The sequence below is a fragment of the Echiichthys vipera genome (assembly GCF_963691815.1).
Source record: "Echiichthys vipera genome assembly, chromosome: 11".
NCBI classification, from domain to species: Eukaryota; Metazoa; Chordata; class Actinopteri; order Perciformes; family Trachinidae; genus Echiichthys; species Echiichthys vipera.
In genome coordinates this window covers 28,386,511-28,407,271 of record NC_139836.1, presented here as the reverse complement: position 1 = coordinate 28,407,271, position 20,761 = coordinate 28,386,511, and the positions used below count along the sequence as shown (strand labels likewise).

The window sequence follows — 20,761 nt, the reverse complement described above, 5'->3', positions numbered from 1 at the left end:
ATCACATAGGCCATTGAGACATTTTTTTCCGTGTATGAACTATTAACAGAGATATTCCCGTGGCTAACACTGATTAGCTCGGGGCATTACAGTGAAGTCGATTGAAACGTCTTTTTTTAACCACTAATACTGCTCAAAATAACACCAAACCTAAAAGAGTCCCTACACAGAAAACAAAGCACCAACAACGTAGTTAGTGAAGCCAGAGTTTATTAAAAGAGTGTTTTAAAGACTTACCAACTGGCCCCTGTACCAGCTCCTCTCATAGTTAAGTCCATACAAGTGGATTACCAAAGTCAATCCAAAAGGAAGAAGCCCGTTGGTGATTTATTCCAGCAAAACACATAAACTTTGTGGTTTGTGGCAGTTTGGTGAAATATGAGTTAATAATAAAAGTCCCAGACAGCGACTTTCCCCGCAGCACCTAAATGTCACTCGAGGGGGTGAGGGCGTGTGTTGAAGGGGCTACAGGTAGAGGTAGCATCAGACATAGCATCAGTCAAGGTGTGCAGGCATTTTTTATTGTGCCTGTGGGTACTGTGAGCCAATGGGCACCAAAGAAGAATGTTTATGCTGCGAACAGTGACATTTATTTGATGAATGTATTTGTCAAAAAAGACCCTAGGATGATTTAAACACTTTAAATAAACTTGACTTAACTTGACTTGACTCAAATCTTGATTCACTCCATCACCAGGTCACATTTTAGGAATACCATCACTGTGTTCTTATCAGCATTTGTGGCAATCTGATTGAGGGTGGATGATGTGTGCTTGACACCTTGGGATCCAACATAGGGAAGAAACAGACAACACATGATTCCTCATCTGGACTTTTCTCTCTCTCCCTCTCTGTGTACTATGTTTCAGTGTGGGAAGGCACTGCCAGGCCTCACCAAGCAAGAGCAGTGCTGTGGGACCATCGGGACGTCCTGGGGTTTCCACAAATGTCAGAAGTGTCCAAAGAAACCATGTAAGTACACCTGTTTTTCTAAGATTGTTCTGGCTTTTTTGTATTTTTTTGGACCATTTCCCCCCCTGCATATCTTTAAATATGCAGTGTGTATAGTGAGGTTCAACATCAACCTAAATACACACAACATTTTCAACAGCTTGATAACAAATAATCTGAAAGACCTCTTTTACTATAATAGCCCGGGCTAAATTCTCATAATTCAGGAGTTTATATATTTATCATCTGATCTGAATATATAGGCCTGAAATCACGTCATTGGGTGGTGTGGTGAGTAGGGGTGTGAGGCAATATTAAAATGTGACGATTTTCTCATTGAGGTGAAAAGTTGTCTTGTGATATCAAAATGTAAGTGGATAAACAGAGTGACAGATAAGACACGAACAATATGTGAGCACTGTAAGAAGATTGTGCCCCGCAACACAAACATGTAACACGCAAGCTCTGCAGCTTCTTTAACATCTGGCTACAAGTTACAGTCACAGTGTCGGCACCTGACGGATCTAATGCGTATGTGACGACTAGAGAGAAGGCAATGGTCTCAACCGTCTTTCTGCAGCTCCTGAGTCGAGTGACAGCTGCTGGATAAGCTGCTTTCACCAGCTGACGGACAGATAACCTAAATAGCTTTCATGCCGGCTCCATGGGAAGAAATCAACAGTGTTAAACTGATTCATTGAAGAGAGTGAGACAGCAGGTGACACCCAGACTGAGCTTATCAGTCGTTGTAGATACGGTTCATATGTTTCAAACACATATACAGAGGGAGGAAATGCTGGAGTGGGTCGATATATTTCATAAAATGGAAATGTATCTGTTGTGTGAGATGAGCGAATGGCCGCCATCACAAACGCTTCTGAACTCGCTCTGTGAGGGGCCCTTTCAGACCGTGGGCCACCCCACCTCGCAGTAGCCCGGGTGAGGGTATACTTTACCAGCATGCGTGCCGTACACCGCAGCTAACACAAGCACTATGCAAAGAGACCTGCAGCACCACCTCTGCCAAAGTAAACCACGCCTTTAAAGAAAATACTGAAATTCAAAAATAGTGTTAAAATCTCGTCTTGTTTCGTTCTTGTGTGTGTATCCTCTCCTCTGGTGAGCTGAGTGGTGAGTGACTCCTTTTTTTACATGTGAATCATGGATGGTGCATTTCGCTTCTTAGAATCGCTTATAGACGCTTAACATCTTAGTGAAGGAAGGTTATTACACAAACACTATATTGTTTGTAGGTCTGTAAGTCTTCTTTGACTGTACAGAATGCGGATTCTTGGCACAGGTACGGTGATATGAGGTAAAAAGGTGCAACCTCAGGGCTTAAACAGATGTCTTTGTTTTGTTTGTGTATTTGTGTTGCAAGTAACTTAACAGTCCTGATGGCCTAAATCACACGTCTGTATACACAATTTAACTGCTAAAACTATTTTTTTCCCCATTTTTTTAATGAAATTCTGCAAGTGTACAAGAAAAATCCTAACAGCCGTACAGTGTGTCTGCCTTTAAGTGAACAGGGGACAGAGATAAGAACAGAAAAAACAGAAACAAAAGAAAACCCCAACACGGACCCCGTCTGCTAAAACTATTTAAAGGAATTGATGTTAGCCTGAGGAGAGGGCAGCAGGGGTGGAAGTGTTGTCTGTTGTGATCATGGTCTCAGTGAGAGTAAGGAAGTCCAGGGATCACGAGGAGGCAAAGCCAGAAATGAACTCTTGTGCATAGCAGTTCCACAGGCTGCTCAGTGACTAAGTAATGAGTGTGTGTGTGGAGCAGAAGGGGTATTTAAGATTGGAAAAATGACTAGAGATGTCACAATATCAAAAATTCAGTAGTTGGTGCCTATGCCAGTAAAATTACATGATTCTCAATGCCAGTTCGATACAACGGTTCAAAAAAAAAAAAAGACTTCTCAGATTCCATTTACTTAAACATGAACTTCTTTGTTAGCAAATTTGAACAATATTACAATGCCATTTCTATAACAGACATACAGTATATAACATTACAGAACACAGTACACTTAAGATTCATGCGTTCAATAGAATGCACACAGTGACCCCCCCCCCCCCCCCCACACACACACACACACACACACCTAATAACTAACAGTAGTTATTTTTACAGACATGGTGGTGGCAATTATTTCAGACCGACTGAAGTTTAAAGAGTCATACTAACTGATTAGCCAAGGCTGTATTACTACGAGGTACAGACTAAGAAACAGCATTATTGCAAAAGATTTGTCCACGAGCCATCCAAACATCATGTAACGTGTATTTCAGTATGACAGATGAAAAAAGAAAACACATTTGGATGTTGTTCATATATATGAATCAAAAATCACTTTGGATTAGCAGCTGTACCGTAGCTGTCCTCCTGAAGGCCTCCTATAGTTTAGTTTAGTTTAGTTTTAGTTTTTAAGTTTTTCATCACAATGTTAAACATGACGTTACCTATCTGATCTCTCTTTATAGTTTTGTTTGAGGAAATGTGTCAAACATTGCTTGTTGTTACAGTAAACACTAAAATAGAAGCCTCCACTGTAGCATCGCTGGCATCGTGGCTTCAGCAGATTGATAACGCCACGGTCATCTGCCTCATACACAAAGTGCTTCCATACACGACTCATGGTGCCTTTTTTAAAACGAGTCAGAGGGAAGTGATTGGCCTCCTTCAACATGAGGTTTGTTATGCCATGTGAGTTACACTTCTTGGTGACAAAAGTATGATTGGAACAATCTATACTGCTCCCATTAGTTCAGGAAGAGTCACAGCACTGAAAGTTATGTTGCCCCGGTGCTTCAAAAAATAGGCATTGTCTGTGTTTTTTTTATTTTAGAATCGAAAGGTATCGCAAGTATCAGTTCACGTGACAACCCTAAAAATTACAGTGATGCCGTCAGCAGGTCTTAAGTATCTAAAAGGATTAATTAATTGAAAAGTTATTTAGCCCTGACAAGGGTTTACACTTATAACAGACTATATATATCTGCATAGAGAGGAGGACAGGAAACACTAAGTAAGTTTACACTTTTGCTCATAATGATTTAAAAATAATTTGTCAGTAATCAACCCTGTTTGTCAGTAATCAACCCTAACCCTAACCCATGCGAGGGAAAGTTCAGCCTTTCTATTCACATATTTCAGTGGGAGGCACTACAGAGCCGGATATTTTTGTCCTTCCCTCTGTTCTCCTCAGGAATGGCTGGGGCATGAGTTCAGACTTTTTTTCGCTCTACAGTGAAGTGTGAAACAGTGCATTGTGCCATGGAGACACCGGTGGCTGGTAAATAAATTGGCTTTATTGGTCAAACAAACATCGTCTTGTTGTTTCCTGTTGAGCAAAATATCAATCTGCTTTTAGGTATTTGGGTACCACCTCCATACTGGTTCCTTTGTCCAACATTACAGCAGCAGCCAGTCTCTAACCTGCAGCACACATCTAATGAAGTGTTTGACTTCTCACTCTGGTTTATTAGGACCTACTGGCTGTTTGAGCAGCTTTCAGCTCTCAAGCCTCCAGCTCCTTCCCCAATTGTTTTCACTGAATCATGTTGACTCTTCTGTATTCATCACTACCTCTTACTGTCTGCATTCCTTCTCCATCTGCTTCTTTATGAATCAATTTAGTATCTTTTCAGATCAGTTAAATTCAACACCACTTTTTTTTAAGTAGTGGGGACAAGAGTTATAGGTTGAATACGTAAAATCTTTACTAAAATCTATATTTAAAAAATATATATAATACACCTACGTGGCATTTTTAGGGGTACACAATTAAAATATTGCTTTTCCATAAAAAAAATATATTTAGTCTGAATTAATATTTAAACATTTTTTTTGACTGGTTTGACAATGACTTTCTGTCCCGTTCTGTTTTCATTGTAGCAGCCAATAGTGTTGGGCGTTGCTGGTTGCCATGGTTGTCTGTTGTTGCTTTAGAAACAAGAATCATTCTGAGTTGAGAGCTAGCTAATGGATTCCACAGCACTCACAGAAAGACTTCCAGCTGAAGACTGGCTAACGTAAAATACTGTTGTAAATTAACTGATTAGTCCAAATGAGTGTTTCCCCTGTTTGATTCATCACTGACATGGAGAAGGCTGATCTCTGACACACTCAGCAACAAACTTGGCAACCCGACTGCTTGAATTATTTTTTGTTGTTGCGACTACGTTCTTGAGACACTAGATGGTGGTGTTCTGCTCGTTCTCCATATTCTCCCTTTTAGGTTTCAGTATTGTCATAGAATGAGGTGTTTACATTTTTCAGTTTTTTTGTTGGGTTTAGTCTAAGACGCTGATTGGATATGCTTTCTAGTTGTGTGAGGTAACCTCTCTGCTCATGGTGCTGATGGATGAAGCAAACATCTTATTGCTTCTTTTTAATTATACATCTCAACTCTTCCTACATTATAATGGGATTTAGGGTTCATTCTTTAATTTTTTTCCTGCCTTCTATTTTAATTCGGTTCAGATATAAATGTTGGCAAGTCTGTTCAAATACAATGTTTTTTCAACAAAATACACATTTACAGAGCAGATTATTAAAATACAACAAAGGTTATGTAACCTTTAATAAACAAAAAGAAATACAATGCTACTCATTGTAAAGGACACACCCTGGACCTGATTATCACAAAAGGTCTCAATGTTTCTGATGTTCTTGTGACTGATCTTTCATTGTCTGATCACTTCTGTGTTTTCTTTAATATTTCTTTAATTCCGGAGACACAAACAGAATCAAAGAATGTCAAAAAGCGCTACATCAATGAACATGCTAATGTACTCTTTAAAAATGCCATCTCCCTGCTACCACCTCTAAACCCATGCCATGCTGATGATCTTGTAAACAACTTTAATTCCAAAATTGTGAATATCATAGATGTCATTGCACCGGTTACAGTTAAAACGATTTCTGGTAAGCAAAAGGCACCCTGGAGAAAAGCTGCTGTTGTAACAGCCCAGAGAAGAGAGTGCAGGAAGGCTGAACGAATCTGGCGAAATACAAAACTTCATATTCACCATGACATCTATAAAGAGAGGCTCCAGGCCTACAATTTAGTCTTAAAAAGTGCTAGAGAAACATTCTTCTCCAATATCATAAACAGCAACACTAATAAGGCCAAAACCCTATTTGCAACTGTCGACAGACTGACCAACCCCCCAACACAAATACCAGCCGAACTCCATTCCACACAGAAATGCAATGAGTTTGCATTCTTTTATACTGATAAAATTGAAGGCATCAGACGTGCCATCAATATCTCAAACAAAAAAGTTGGATCACCACCCCGTTTAGGCCAAAATAACACAGCAATGATGGCAAGCTTTAATGCCATAGACTCTAAAACTCTAGTGGAAACAGTGACCGATCTAAAGCCAACCACCTGCTGTCTCGATGCTTTACCTACCAACTTCTTTAAGAATGTTTTTGACTGCCTATCAACAGACGTATTGCAAATAGTTAATAACTCTATTCAATCGGGCAATTTCCCAAAGGCCTTCAAAACTGCAGTCATTAAACCTCTTCTAAAAAAGCGGAGCCTAGATGCCTTAATTATCAACAACTACAGACCAATTTCAAATCTACCATTCATAAGTAAAATAATTGAGAAAGTTGTACTCCAACAACTAACTCACTTCTTGGCTTCTACTGGCTGCCACAACCACCTCCAGTCAGGATTTAGACCTTTTCATAGCACAGAGACGGCCCTTATTAAAGTTATAAATGACATCCGTCTTAACACAGACTCTGGCAAAACTTCAGTACTAATGCTATTGGACCTCAGTGCTGCATTTGACACTGTCGACCACTCAATACTTTTGGACAGGTTGGAAAACTGGGTGGGGCTCTCAGGCACAGTCCTAAACTGGTTCAAGTCATATCTACAAGATAGGAACTATTTTGTTTCCATTGGCGACTTTGTATCAGAACAAACCAACGTAACGTGTGGAGTCCCCCAAGGTTCAATCTTGGGGCCGACTTTATTTAATATCTATATGCTCCCACTAGGACAAATCATGCAAAATAATAACATTGACCACCATTGCTATGCCGATGACACCCAAATCTATGTAGCGCTATCACCAAATGACTATCGCCCCATAGATCTACTGTGCCAGTGCATTGAGCAGGTCAAACACTGGATGTGCCAAAATTTCCTTCAACTAAATGAGGATAAAACTGAGATAATTGTTTTTGGTGCTAAGAAAGAAAGGTCTAAAGTCATCCAACACCTTCAATCACTGTCCCTGAAAACCTCAAATAAAGCCAGAAATCTTGGGGTTATTATGGATTCTGATTTACATTTCGACAGTCACATCAAATCAGTAACAAAATCGGCCTACTATCACCTTAAAAATGTAACAAGACTTAGAGGGCTCATGTCAGCTCAAGACTTAGAAAAACTTGTCCATGCCTTTATAACCAGTAGGCTAGACTACTGTAACGGTCTCCTTGCAGGTCTTCCCAAAAAAACTGTCAGGCAGCTACAGCTTGTTCAGAACGCTGCTGCTAGAGTTCTAACAAAGACCAAAAAATGTGAGCACATTACACCAATTCTTAAATCATTACACTGGCTTCCTGTACGTCAGAGAATTGATTTCAAAATCCTCCTGCTCACATATAAATCACTTCATGGTCTAGGGCCGAGGTATATCACTGATATGCTCCCACTACATAAGCCTTCTAGATCACTAAGATCCTCTGAGACCAATCTGTTAGTGGTTCGCAGAGTAAACTCAAATCAAGGGAAAGCATCTTTCAGTCATTATGCAACAAACAGCTGGAATAAACTTCCTGAAGATTTGAGACTTTCACCCACTCTGACCACTTTTAAAACTAGACTGAAAACTTTTATGTTCACCTTAGCTTTCTGCTAAATCTTCGCACTTTTAACGTCCGCACTGTTTTAATTATTGTCTATGTTTTTATTCTCTTTGTCTTCCTGTAATGCATTTGAATTTATGACATGTTGTGCTGTGAAGCACTTTGAGTCTGCCTTGTGTATGAAAAGTGCTATACAAATAAAGCTGCCTTGCCTTGCCTTGCCTAAAAATATAGCATGCATATTGTCTTATTTAGGGGCGACTGTGGCTCAGAGGCACTGCTGATCTCTCGAATGGAGAGATCGGCGGTTCGATGCTGCGCATGGGAGTGCGAATGGTTACACCAGATTAGAAAGTATGTAGATGTCCACTGCCATCAGTGTGAATGTCTGTATGATTAGGTGAATGTAGTAGTGGGAAAGTGTAAAAGCCCTGAAAAGAGGAGTTATGAATGAAAGATGCACGGACACAACTTTCCTCAGACTATGCGTCTTATTAACTGAAATAATAACAAACATCAGTAATTCTGCTGAAATATTACAAGAGAACATGTGCATCAACATTACATTCAACATCTTTTATCATAAGCACTTGCACTAGTATTTTCAACTCTGAATGGCAAGTATAATATAGTAAAGCACAGTGAAGTAAAATGGCTCATTTGAGATCAACAAATAGCTATACATAAAAATGTACTTTTCTTACCAAAATGACATACTGCAGCTTTAAACCATACTAACTCTTGAAAATACACAGTCAATAAATCTTTCTTTTAAGTATCCTCAAAGCAATTTCAGTCAAAAACAACTGGACTGGTTGTTTGTCTAGGAAGACGTTTCACCTCTCATCCAAGAGGCTTCATCAGTTCATGTACGCATCTGACCAGGCTGGGACTGGTCCAACTAACTGGTGTGGAGATCCAGGTATTTAACCTCTCACAAGGCCGATGATGTCACTGAAACCCTTTGTGCTCCAAGTGCCCACGCCCGTCGTTAGAGTGACAGTCGGTGGTGGGCAGTTGGTTTCGACGTCGTTAGTGCTCTATTGAGTCTGAACGACAGTCGTTGGGGTCACCCGGGCCATGTGTGAACAGTTGTCCTTTGAGGTTAGATTGTTGAATCTCCTGGGAAGGGACGAAAGGGCGGCATTGTAAATTGGAGATAAGTGGTGTCTCAGACCCCCTCCTCTGTTTAGCGATGGTTTCTCCACTTTAACAGAGATGGCTTCTTTTACTCCTCTTTCAAACCATCTGTCCTCTCTGTCCAAGATTTGGACGTTGCTGTCATCAAAGGAGTGGGCTTTCTCCTTGAGGTGTAAGTGGACAGCCGAGTCCAGGCCTGAGGAGTTAGCTCTCCTGTGTTGGGCCATGCGTTTATGCAGTGGTTGTTTTGTTTCTCCAATGTAAAGATCTTTGCATTCCTCGTTGCATTGGACAGCATAAACCAGGTTGCTTTTGTGGTGGTGTGGTGTTCTGTCCTTCGGATGTACTAGTCTCTGTCTGAGTGTGTTACCGGGTTTGAAATACACAGGGATGCAGTGTTTGTTGAAAATCCTCCTGAGTTTCTCCGATACCCCAGCCACATATGGGATGACTATGTTGTTTCTCCTGTTATCTTTTTCTTTCTCAACCACTTTGGTTTTCTTTCTGGAGGCAGCTGCCGTTTTAACAAAGGTCCAGCTGGGGTAGCCAGGGACCTTTGGATATCTCAGCCAACCCTTAGCCGTGTTATGCCAGACACGTTAGGTGGTATTATAGGTTTGTCGCATTTCTACACAAAGTTTCCTTACTTGGTAGGTCAACAGGCAAATAAAAAGAGTACACTTATGTTGCTTTAAGGGCACTGAGTGAGAATGAAAATGCATTAATTTATCTCTTTTAATCTCTTTTTCATTTTGTCAACAGTCCGACCTTCTGACGCTGCATTATCTGTGTCCACAACATACGCCACTTTTTTGTCCTTAATAATGCCCACTCTGTGAGCTCCAAACAACATTTTTTTTTGTATTCCACCTCACCACCAAGAACTTCAACTTCACATTGATTGTAGTGTCTTCTTCTTGGTACTGTATGGAACCTTATTTAGTTATTTTTGCTCAGCAAAAAAAAAATGTGGCTCCTAACACTGACACTGGGAGAGAAATGCATTGAGACTTCTAGAGGCTTCCCCAGGGGCTTTGCTGAAGAATTACAGAAGGTGATGATATGCCAATATGGTGTTTGCACCTAGATTCAGCTGCCTCCAAGTGGCCAGGGAAATCCCTTATAGCAGGTTTAGTCTTGTTAGCATGTTGTTGTTGGTGAAGAATGTTGTTGCTGGTGAAGTTATAGACAGAGGTGAATAGAGCTCACTTGGGAGAGAGATATGCAAGGGTGAAAAAAGCAATTTGTTTTGGTTACAGAAGAAAATAAACACTTGCCTGATAATTGTAGGAGAATGGTGATCTCAAGTCTACCCACAAAAAAATTGTGATTCTCCTTTTATTAAGAATATTAAGAAATCTAGTGCCCAAGCCGATTCACGGCTAGAGTCTACTTTGTTTGACCAGTGTGAGTGCAAGTGTTCCTGGCCAAGGCCCAGTTGAGAAAGTAGGTACATTTCCATCAGGGTTAAATTTAGCCGCTCGGAAAGTTCACTCGCAGAGTTTAAATTACAAAAAAAGGCCCCAGAGGGATTTAGTAACTCCAGAAGCCGCGTATCACTCAGAATGGGTTTAGATTGTCAGTGATCAGCTGATCAGTGTTACAGAGGTGCTCTGTTCTTCCTCAAAGCGAGAAATACAGAATAGTTGTAGTTTGATTTAAGGTGGTCCGTATGATTCACAACGTCAACTTATGTACAAGTAACATGAAAGAAAACACTCCACCCTAAAAATTCTGGGTGCTGTAAAAGTGTTGGTTGACAAACTGGCTATCACCCTGCTGCAGTACGGTGTGTGTGTGTGTGTGCGTGTGTGTGTGTTTGTGTGTGCGTTTGTGTGTAAATGGGAGACAGGGAGAGAGAGGGAACATGCAACAAAGGAACACAGGTCAGAATCCAACCTGGCTGCTGTAGCACTCATTTTAACAAGCCCATGCAAAGATGTGCGTGCACAAATCATTTTCTGCGCTGCGTTCTACTACACCACTGGATAAAAGTGTCTGCTCTACTTCACCGTGTTGTTGTGGTGTCTGTACTACCACACTTCACAACCCACTGAGAGCTACATCCAATCGGCAACCAGGCTTCTCTCAGGGGAGAAAAACGACCCTGCTCTGTGACAGGTTAAATAAACGGGGGCTTGAGCAACTCACATGCAATGCATGTGTTTCAGTGCATGAAGAAAAGAAAACAGGTTTATATAGTCAACCCATGTAAAATAGTGATCCCTCAGATTGATGGCATGATTATTTTAAATTGGACATTCAAGAAGAAAGAATCTACACTATATCCCATATATAATCCCAGAATTATAAAGTTTTGACAACAGATTTAAACATTTCAGAAATGTTAAAGTAACACTCTAACTTGGTATCTGAGGATAGAACCTGTCACTCTGCTACAGATATGTCAAAGACATCAGTCTATGGATCCAAAAGCTATAACAGTGCTTAACACCGCAAATACCTTTACCTATGATGGTACATGATGCTCAGAGTCTCCGCAATCTACTGTTTTTTGTTTTTGTCTCTTTAAGCTGCTACGTGTGTGTTTGTGTACGTGTGTGTGTGTGTGTGTGTGTGTGTGTGTGTGTGTAAGCTTGTCGTTTTAAATGTGTCTTTTTAAAGGTCTAGCCTATTCTTTTTGATGCTTTTAATGTTAAATTATTTTATGCACTTTAAGGGATTGTACTGTAAATTTCGTTGTACTGGTACAATGACAATAAAGTCAATTCAATTCATAGAGTAATTTAGAAAATCATAGCTGTTTCACCTCAGAAAACTACAAAACCTGGTTGTTATGTACTTGTTTAGGATGACTAACATATTTGCTCTGTTCTCTTTCTTTCATTCTTCTCTCATCAGCTATTCCTCTGATAGATTGTCCTCAGGGTTACAAGAGAATCAACAGCTCTCACTGCCAAGGTAAGCTTTGCTTTTGTTGAAATATGTCAATATTTACTGGATGGATTGGCAGAATATTTAGTATATGGAAGTAAATCTGTGTCATCAGATTTTGACATTTAAAAGCTATTGAATTTCTAGAACTGAATATTTATGCATTGAAAGTATGTAAGTATGTTCATAAATTCAAGGTTAAAGAATTAAACGTTAAAAAATTCAACATTAAACAATTCAGTGTTAAAAATTCAAGGCTAGAAAATTTAAAATTAAAAAACTCAAAGTTAAACATTTCAATATGCCAAATTCAGAAGCAAAATACAATGTATAAAATGCAATGTTATAAATTCAAAGTTCAAAAATTCAACAGGCCAAATTCAGATGTAAAATTCAGTGTATAAAATGCAGTGTTGAAATCCGGGGAACCAAGGAAGAACAACCAATTCTAGATACTCCTCACAGAGAGCTGTGACAGTGGCTGCTAGTTGGCTAATTCCCCCACAAACTATGGAAACATAAATGTTATAATCTCTGATCCAGCACACTGTCGTACTGGCTCTGACTCATCGGTGGGACCATGGAAGTGAGCCGCTACGGCCAGGGGTCTCTCGCTGGCGGAGGAGGAAATTCAATAGCTTTTTAATTTCAAAATGCGATGACACAGATTTACTTCCATATTAGTTACAACATTCATGTTTCCAGAGTAGGAATCATGGCTTCTCCTATAGCACACACATCCATGTCCCCCACAGAATGATTTGTAATCACTTTGGTGCCCCTCTGACTTTTCACCTCTAATACTTTGTTTCGCTGCGTAGGTTTGCAAAGATATTTATGTGTTTATCTACAGAAGCACAATTCCTGCTGAATTATCAGTCTGAGGTTAGGTTTCAATAGGTGTCGTGTTTATCAAACAAAGTGGCCATATGTGGGGCATTTCTTGATGACAGTATAGGAGGGCATGGCAAGAGTAAGTTATCCGGTGCAGGTCGGCACCAGGCCCCCACCACAGCGACTTCCTGGTTAATCCAATCAGGAAGCTCCAAAAACTGCAGTTCTCTGAGTGTCAACTAGGGACAGGTTTCACAACAGAGCATAATTTAACCTGTTTAAGGCCAGGGACAAAAAACATTCTAGTCTGTATGTTAAGGTCATATCTCCATGATAACACTGAGGATGGTGAATTGTTTTGTACAAGTCTAGTTTTCATTTTATTGGAGGTTAAAGTTTATGAATAATTAGGGGCGTGGCCTCTTGAGTGACAGCTAGCTGCCGGCCCCCACTTCTCCTCGGAGGTATACGTCAGCCAGATGGACGTATCTCCCTCCCCCAATGTCACACATGCCTTTTTTTGTTAAGAGTAAATGAGGCGGAGTTAAAGTCAAGACAAGATGGCAACTCCCGTAGGTGAGTACGAATTGATTAAGTTAAGAGAACGGAACCCGACGGAGTATATGGTCGGCACCAGCTCTTCTAAAAGACAGCAGAAAAAGCTAAGCCAAACCTTATCCAATTTGGATTTGAGGATTCAGTTATCAACTTCTGATGTGGTGTACAAAGTGCTGTATTATGTATGAATAAAACACATAAACAAACAATTCATTCATTGGTCTCACCTTGGAATGTTGAATTGTCAACAGGAAGGATGGTACTGGCCAGGTATGAGTGCTGTCATGGTCAGAACCTGTACCAAATATGCAGAGCTCAGCCATTCAGAAAAACAGAAATCTTTTGTGGAGGTGGCCTTAGACACTTTCAAGTTTGAGACCAAGCACCTCATTCTACAAATTGATACAAATTTAATCAATTAACTCAAACTACCTAGGAATACTATTAGGAATGATTACAGCAAGTACAAGCTGGTTTAGTGTTGATATGGGCACATGACAATTTTAAGGAAAGTCATTCCCCTAAATAATTTGTGGTTCTTTATAGCATCAATAGTGGGTACTGCATCGACTAGTAATGGTGGCACAGTGCCATGGTATCCACTGTGTTTGCAATCTCGGTGGCTTGAAGCAGAAGAGCTTTCACAGAAGAGAGTGAGGGCCTGCTGCCTATTCAGACCTGGGCCGGACCTGTGTGTGTGTGTGTGTGTGTGTGTGTTTGTGTGAGTGAGTGAGTGTGTATGTGTGTGTGTGTGTGTGTGTGTGTGTGTGTGTGTGTGTGTGTGTGTGTGTGTGTGTGTATCAAAGACAACTGCTGACTGTGACTCACCATAATCTATGACATCATTTTCTTTGTATTTATCACTGACTCACTCCTGTTTCTGTTTGTCCATTTTGTTATCTGTATGTTGTTAGTCATCTAACCAGAGATGGTTTAGAACCGAGACTGTGTCACTTGTTTCTCTGCCTGCCTCTTCTGGAGCCTATCAGCCAAGGTGACCAGATTTCTTAGACAAAATCTGGGGACATTTTCGGTTCAGAGGCGTAAAAACCTCCAAAACATGTGAGGTTTTTGTCTTTGAAAATTTGAAACAGGGATACTGCCCTTACCATTCATAAATCAGTTTTTCTCACCATATTTCTCCAAAATTACAAAGGAATGATTAACAATGAGTTTTTTTCATCTGATCAAAGTAGCTGAGATCTAGAACACCCATAAAATCAGCTGTAATAAACTGGTATCAGACACTCCACCCAAACTAAGGCCTCCTCCTTACATCAGATGATTTTCACAAGATTTGGGGAAGAGTTTTAAATAGAAAATGTCACAGTTCATATTGAATGACAACCTGGGGTATATGGTTTTAATAAAGATATGGTTTTAAGGTGGTTGAATCAGTTTTCCATTAATGTGGGTGGAAAATAGCAAAACGCTAGAACCTGGCATGATATACTGTATCTCTGATAATGTCTTAATGGGAATGGTCCCTTACTTGAAATAAATCAATTTTAAATGAAAATTGACAAATGAAAGCCAAAATATTTTACACATGATTTAGTTACCACAATGTAAAAATATATGCAATGTAGTAATATCTGTATCTAGTCATAATTTTCATCTTCTGAAAGGCCTGAAATAAAGCGCTATGTGGCTTCACAGGCTTGCCCTATCCTGTGAAGGATAAAATGTTAAAAAGGCCATAATGAAATTCTGCCATTCATTGATAACGAAACAGATCTGTTGCTCATCTGGGAGGTTTGAGAGGTGGTTAACGTTACTGCTAACTAAGTATCAGAGCTAGTTGTGTAATTACCTTTCCTGGTGATTTCGCATTGGATGTGGTCCCTCCCGCCTCGTTAAGGACGCTTTGCAAAGTTGCAAATTGCAGAATGCTTCTTCTTCTTAGTTGTGTGGCAAGCAAACGCTTTATGGTCTGTAAAACCAAACCTGATGACTGAAGAATTCGATGACATTTTGCGTCCTCTTTCAGATCAGTGCTTCGGGGGGGCTTGAGAGGACAAGCGGCAACGGCGTCTGTGTCACAAAATGCATGTGATCGATACCACTTGTAGAGGGCGTAAAGAAAAAAAACTGTGCCTGCTTGGATATTATAGGTTACAAATCCTGTTGAGACCACTCGGCCAGTCCGAGACATTGCGAGACCAAGAGACCCGAGACAGAGACAAGACCAAAGACTATCAAGGCTTTGACAAGACCAAGACCACAAAAGAGTTCTGAAGACCAAGACCGGTCTTGAGAACTACAAGTCTAGTACACAGCTACTTGCTGCTCAAGGTACCTTTCCAGCATATCATAACTGGAATTCGAGTGGGTCGGGATGTCATGGATGGTGTTTTGGTATATCAAGCATCTCCTGTTTGGTTTCCAGTATGAGTACAGCTGTTGTGTTACGATGAAAAAAAGACACAACCTTTCTGACCTAGCACTCAGTCTTGTTGTTTTTTATGCTGCTGCAAAGACTCTCAATGGTGAATCAGTTCAACACTGCAGCTAAGGTTGCTCCCCAGAGTCCAGATCTAAACCCCATAGAGAATCTCTGGAAAATCATTGGCAACAAAGTAATGTGTAAGAAACCCGCTCCAGTTAGTGAACTGTGGAAGAGACTGAGTCAGAATGGACCAAGATCAAACCAGAGCAGTGTGAGAAACTAGTGATGTCCTGTGGGCGCAGATGTGCTGAAGTTATTCAAAGCTGTGGCCTCTACACGTCCTATTAATTTTTTAATCCTATAGCCTGAAGAAATCCTCTTCTCTTCTGACACAGTGGTTACTGTTCTATAATTTGGCTGACTGCTTTTTTTAAGGTAAATAAAGGTTTTTGTTATAGTGTCTTGGTTATTTAAAAAAAATGCTAGTACAGTAGTGGTATAGCAACAGAAGATATTCTTTAAAATTCTGAATAAAAAATAGCAATATTTCAGAATAAATCAAGTATTAATACTTTGTTCTCTAATGTTGATCTCCAGTGTTTGTTAGGGATGTAAATAGCCTTGTACTTATATAGCGCCTTTCTAGTCATCTGACTACTCAAGGCGCTTCACAGTGTCTGTCACATTGACCCATTCACACAGACATTCAAACTGATGGCAGTGGACATCCACATACCATCTAATCGGATCTAACCATTCACACCACATTTACACAACCATGCGCAGCACGGGGAGCAATTTGGGGTTCAGTGTCTTGCCCAAGGACACTTCGACATGTGGACCGGGGGGAGATGGGGATCGAACCACCAATCTCTCGAACAGCAGACGACCCACTCTTTCACCAAACCACAGCCGCCTCACCAAGCCACAGCCGCCTCACCAAGCCACAGCCGCCTCAAGTGATGTCAAGTGAACGTGTTAATAACACAAAATCCACTTAACACCACTATTTTCTTTTGATGTGCGATTAATGTAGGTAGTAAAATGAGCCACGGCCTGAATCTGGAACACACCAGATGGCTTGGCTATAACCTGACTCCAACAGAAGCGACATGCACAGGCTGCAGTGTTTTGCTGGAATTCATAAATTAGCGGCTAGTTACTTGTAATTGCTCGGAACTCCATGGTTAATTTTAGCCTGCATGCACATCTTTTCCACCTACATTGTTGAAACAGTGCAGCTAACATTGGTAGCAGAACAACAAGTTAGTGACTGTCCTGCAGCTGCTTTCTGCTGCGCAAAGCATCAACCAAGTTCGAGTAGAGGAAAAGAAGCTTTAAATGACAGCCAAACACAGCAGAGACTCTCACACTTAGCTAAAAATTAAACACTGTGCTGCAACACAGGTTTTTCAGTATAACTAAAGGCATTATTTTTCTAAGGAATGTGTAAAAAACAAAACTAATTCCTACCCAAAGAATGTCTATCCGAATATTAAAATATTAAAATATTTGGGTCCAGCCCTACATTCAGGTCAATATGCCCTTTCAGCATATTTTTGAGCATGCAGTACATTTGAGGTTATTCTAGAGAATATTTCTGTATTATGTATAATATACATTTGCATAAAGCAAGCATATTTCTCCAGTCACATGTTGATAAGAGTATAACAAACTTGGAAAATAACCCCTTAAGGTACATTTAGAACAGATAACTGAGACAATGTCACTCCTTGCATACATCTTGATGTCATCCATTTAGAGGAGGTGACTGATGGTCACTCCACTTTGAAACCTGCATCCATAGCCACTGTTCGTGCTGAGCTGACTCAGTCCTATGCAGAACAGCAGTGGGGGGACGAACATCTCCTATGTATGCCTCACTTGATGTTAACGTGTGCAATTGGCTTTGAGTTGGCCTCTAGGGCTTTCTTCCACAGTCCCCAGTGTCTGTTATGGACTGTTCGATGTACATTCTAGGTACCTCTTTCTTTGTAAAACCTTTCTGTAGCTTGAGACAGGCTCACAGCCTGGGGCCCAAACAGCACAAAGGCTCCTGACCAATAAATGTGTGTTTCCGCCATTATATTGAGAAGGAAAATGCACTTAAATTGTTAAAACAGCATTGTCATATCCTTTGTTCTAACCTCCAAATTTCCAAATTTCAGTTGCACTTAGAGTGTGGTGTCAAATGCATCTTCCGATAAATTAGAATCTTTGGTAGGGATTTCCAAATTGTGTTTTCTCACCTTGAACCTGGTCCGATTCCTTTAATATTAGGTATAAGCTGACACTGATTCTGATTCAGTACTTACTTTATATACCTAAATGTTGATTGGATATGTATCTGAAACACTGTAATGACAATGGCAGTGAAATATACCTGTATCGGCCACAATACTGGTCTTTAGTGTTGGTTTGGGACATCAGTAGTATTCAGGGTCTTTTTTAAATGGTTGGGAGGATTCTGGCATGAATCTAGGACACATAACTTTGCCACACATTTAGATATTTGACAATTGTAAATGATTACAATGGTTTAATCTACATATGGATCAGGGACATATGCAGTGAAAGATTATCCTGGGATACATTTACCAAGTACTTTTCATTTTATTACTACAGTTATGAGAAAGTTGTAAACTTTTCTGTTTCTTTTCCTTTGAAAAATCCTTGGAATGATTGTGTATTTCATTTTTTGTTGATTCACAGATTTAGACGAGTGCCAACTACAGGGTGTGTGTCCTAATGGAGACTGTCTGAACACGCTGGGCAGCTACAGGTGCACGTGTAAACCCGGCTATGTTCCTGACCCCACACTTACCACTTGCATATGTAAGTCCTAAAATCTAACAATGTCTTAGATTTCTTTCTCCCATCATTTTCTCATTGATTAACATCCAAACCCACAATCTCCAACAGTACAGTGTCAGACTGAGCAGAACTCTTATAATGAATGCATTCCATTTGCATGCTGGCCTCTGATGTGAAGATTTGCTGATACAAAAGCTTCCCTAAATGGGTTTGATATTTACCCTCACTTCATGATAGAAGACATGGGAAATATTTCCCCCTGCCACCTTCTCCAAAGTACAACATAGCAAGAGCTACTAGGGATGCTGCTAAAGCTGAAATGTCTTCGATGAGATGCATATGAAAAAAGTGCATGGATGAATGCATGGTGTTCATTATATAATCAGATTTTTCCTAAAGCATGTATCGCAAGGCATACACATTAAAAAGCAGCAAGTAAAAACAAGTCTTTGAAAAGGAAAGAGTATCAGCATCAGTAGTGGCAGTGCATTAAAAGTCTACAGCAAAATCACAATCACGATTGTATCACAGTTGTTCTACATTGATTTGTAATTCTTTTGCAAGTTACTGAACAGTGCAACCAATGTATTTCCCTTTATAAAAATAAATCCCTAAAAGAGAAAAAATACAACAAAGCATTTAGGCCAAAGAACCTTTCTGAACAGATTTGAATCAGTTTGTGCAATTTTACCTACTAGTGTCAATTATAATGGACATTTAACAAAACACTACCTAAAGCGCCCTGTTGCCTCTGCTGGCTGAGGTGTGGCTGGACTCCTCGCTGTTTCACTCTCAGCACACAACCCGGTTTCTATTTTATCCTTGTTGCGTGCGTTGAAAGTGTCGCGATGGATAGCAAACCGCTGATCATGAAGTTGACATGATTATTTAGAGGAAATGAGGCGGAGTTAAAGTCTAGACAAGATGACAAGACAAGATGGCGACTCCCGTAGGTGAGTATGAATGGATCAAGTTAAGAGGACGGACCCCAACGGAGTCTATGGTCGGCACCAACTCTTCTAAAAGATAGCACAAATGATAAGCCAAACTTTATCCAATGGACTATTCAGCTCGGCTGGCCAGGTGGTGGGGAAGTGCTCCCACCTTTTCAACCATTTTTGGACTTGAGGACTCAACTTCTGATGTGGTGTACAACGTTTGGTGGTGCTGTACTATGTATGAAGAAATGACATAAACAAACGACACAATATAACTCACCCGTTCTGTTTACATTTTCAGCCATGACTTCTTGCTACTCTCTCAATTAAACATGATGGGGGATGTGATCCTCATCTCCGCCTGTAGTTCGCTATGATTGGTTGATCGGTGTGTCCTTAGGGCAGTGCATAAGGCGGCCTAGCAAATAGTGTGATTTGTAGGGCTGTAGTAATACACTTATCTCACGATACGATAAAATACTGTACAATACGATTCATGATATTCAGCTCATATCATATGATATATATATATATACCGATATTCAGTCAACAATACGATTCAATTTGATATGATTCGATACGATACACTAACAGAATTTTCTGAAAGATTTTAAAGGGACAGTGTGATTTTGGTGACATCTTATGAGTGTTCCATTGACTGGGATTGAATTAATATAAGGCTCAAACTGGGCAGCAGAGATGGTAAAAAGTCACTCTTTGCAAGTCCAAGTCTCTAAGGGGAAGCAGTAAGTCCTACTCAAGTCTCTTATGGTTTTAATGAATAATAAAATAGAGCTGAAGTGCAACCATATTGTATAATTAAACTAACTCCCAACTATGACATCTTATAATCTACTTGATAATAACTTGGAGGCAGACACATCCGGTTGTTGATATTCTGCATTATATATTTATGATTATGCTTGATTTTGATATATATTTGCTTTTTCACTTATTATTTAATATATTTTTTATCGTATTATAGTCATAGTAGTAATAGTATTTTGTATTGGCTGCTCATTATGTTTGTCAGAAACGTTGTCAGTCTGTCTGTCTCAGGATCCTCTGAAAAAAGAGATTTTTAATGTCAGTGAGCTCTTTCTGTGAAAAAAATAAATAATCCTCCAGCCTCCCCAACGCAGTGTAATGGTTAAAGCTAATAAGGCAGTAACGATAATTGGAGCAGATGGAGGCAGCACTGGCAGGAAAAAACTTTTTAAAAATATGAATTTTAATGAAAGGCATCTAAAAATGAATCACTCACAAAGCTAACATTAGTAGAAAGCTAATGTTAATAGTTTATGCAGCTGAGCTTAACACAGACGTTGCATTCTGTGATTTTTTGTTTGGGATTTGCCTGAAGTTATTAAAGCCAAACAATATGACAGATGGT

At 40.0% G+C, this 20,761-nt stretch overlaps 1 protein-coding gene across 8 annotated transcripts in view; it reads left to right on the top strand.

Moving 5' to 3' along the window:
- Positions 1–20,761, top strand: part of ltbp1 (latent transforming growth factor beta binding protein 1) — a 220,520-nt gene that overhangs the window by 108,487 nt on the left and 91,272 nt on the right. For all 8 annotated transcript variants that reach the window (XM_083922851.1, XM_083922848.1, XM_083922847.1 and 5 more), the window contains exons 8-10: positions 870–972; positions 11,803–11,862; positions 18,329–18,451. In XM_083922851.1, coding sequence (XP_083778977.1) covers positions 870–972; positions 11,803–11,862; positions 18,329–18,451 — 286 coding nt within the window. The remainder of the gene's footprint in view (positions 1–869; positions 973–11,802; positions 11,863–18,328; positions 18,452–20,761) is intronic.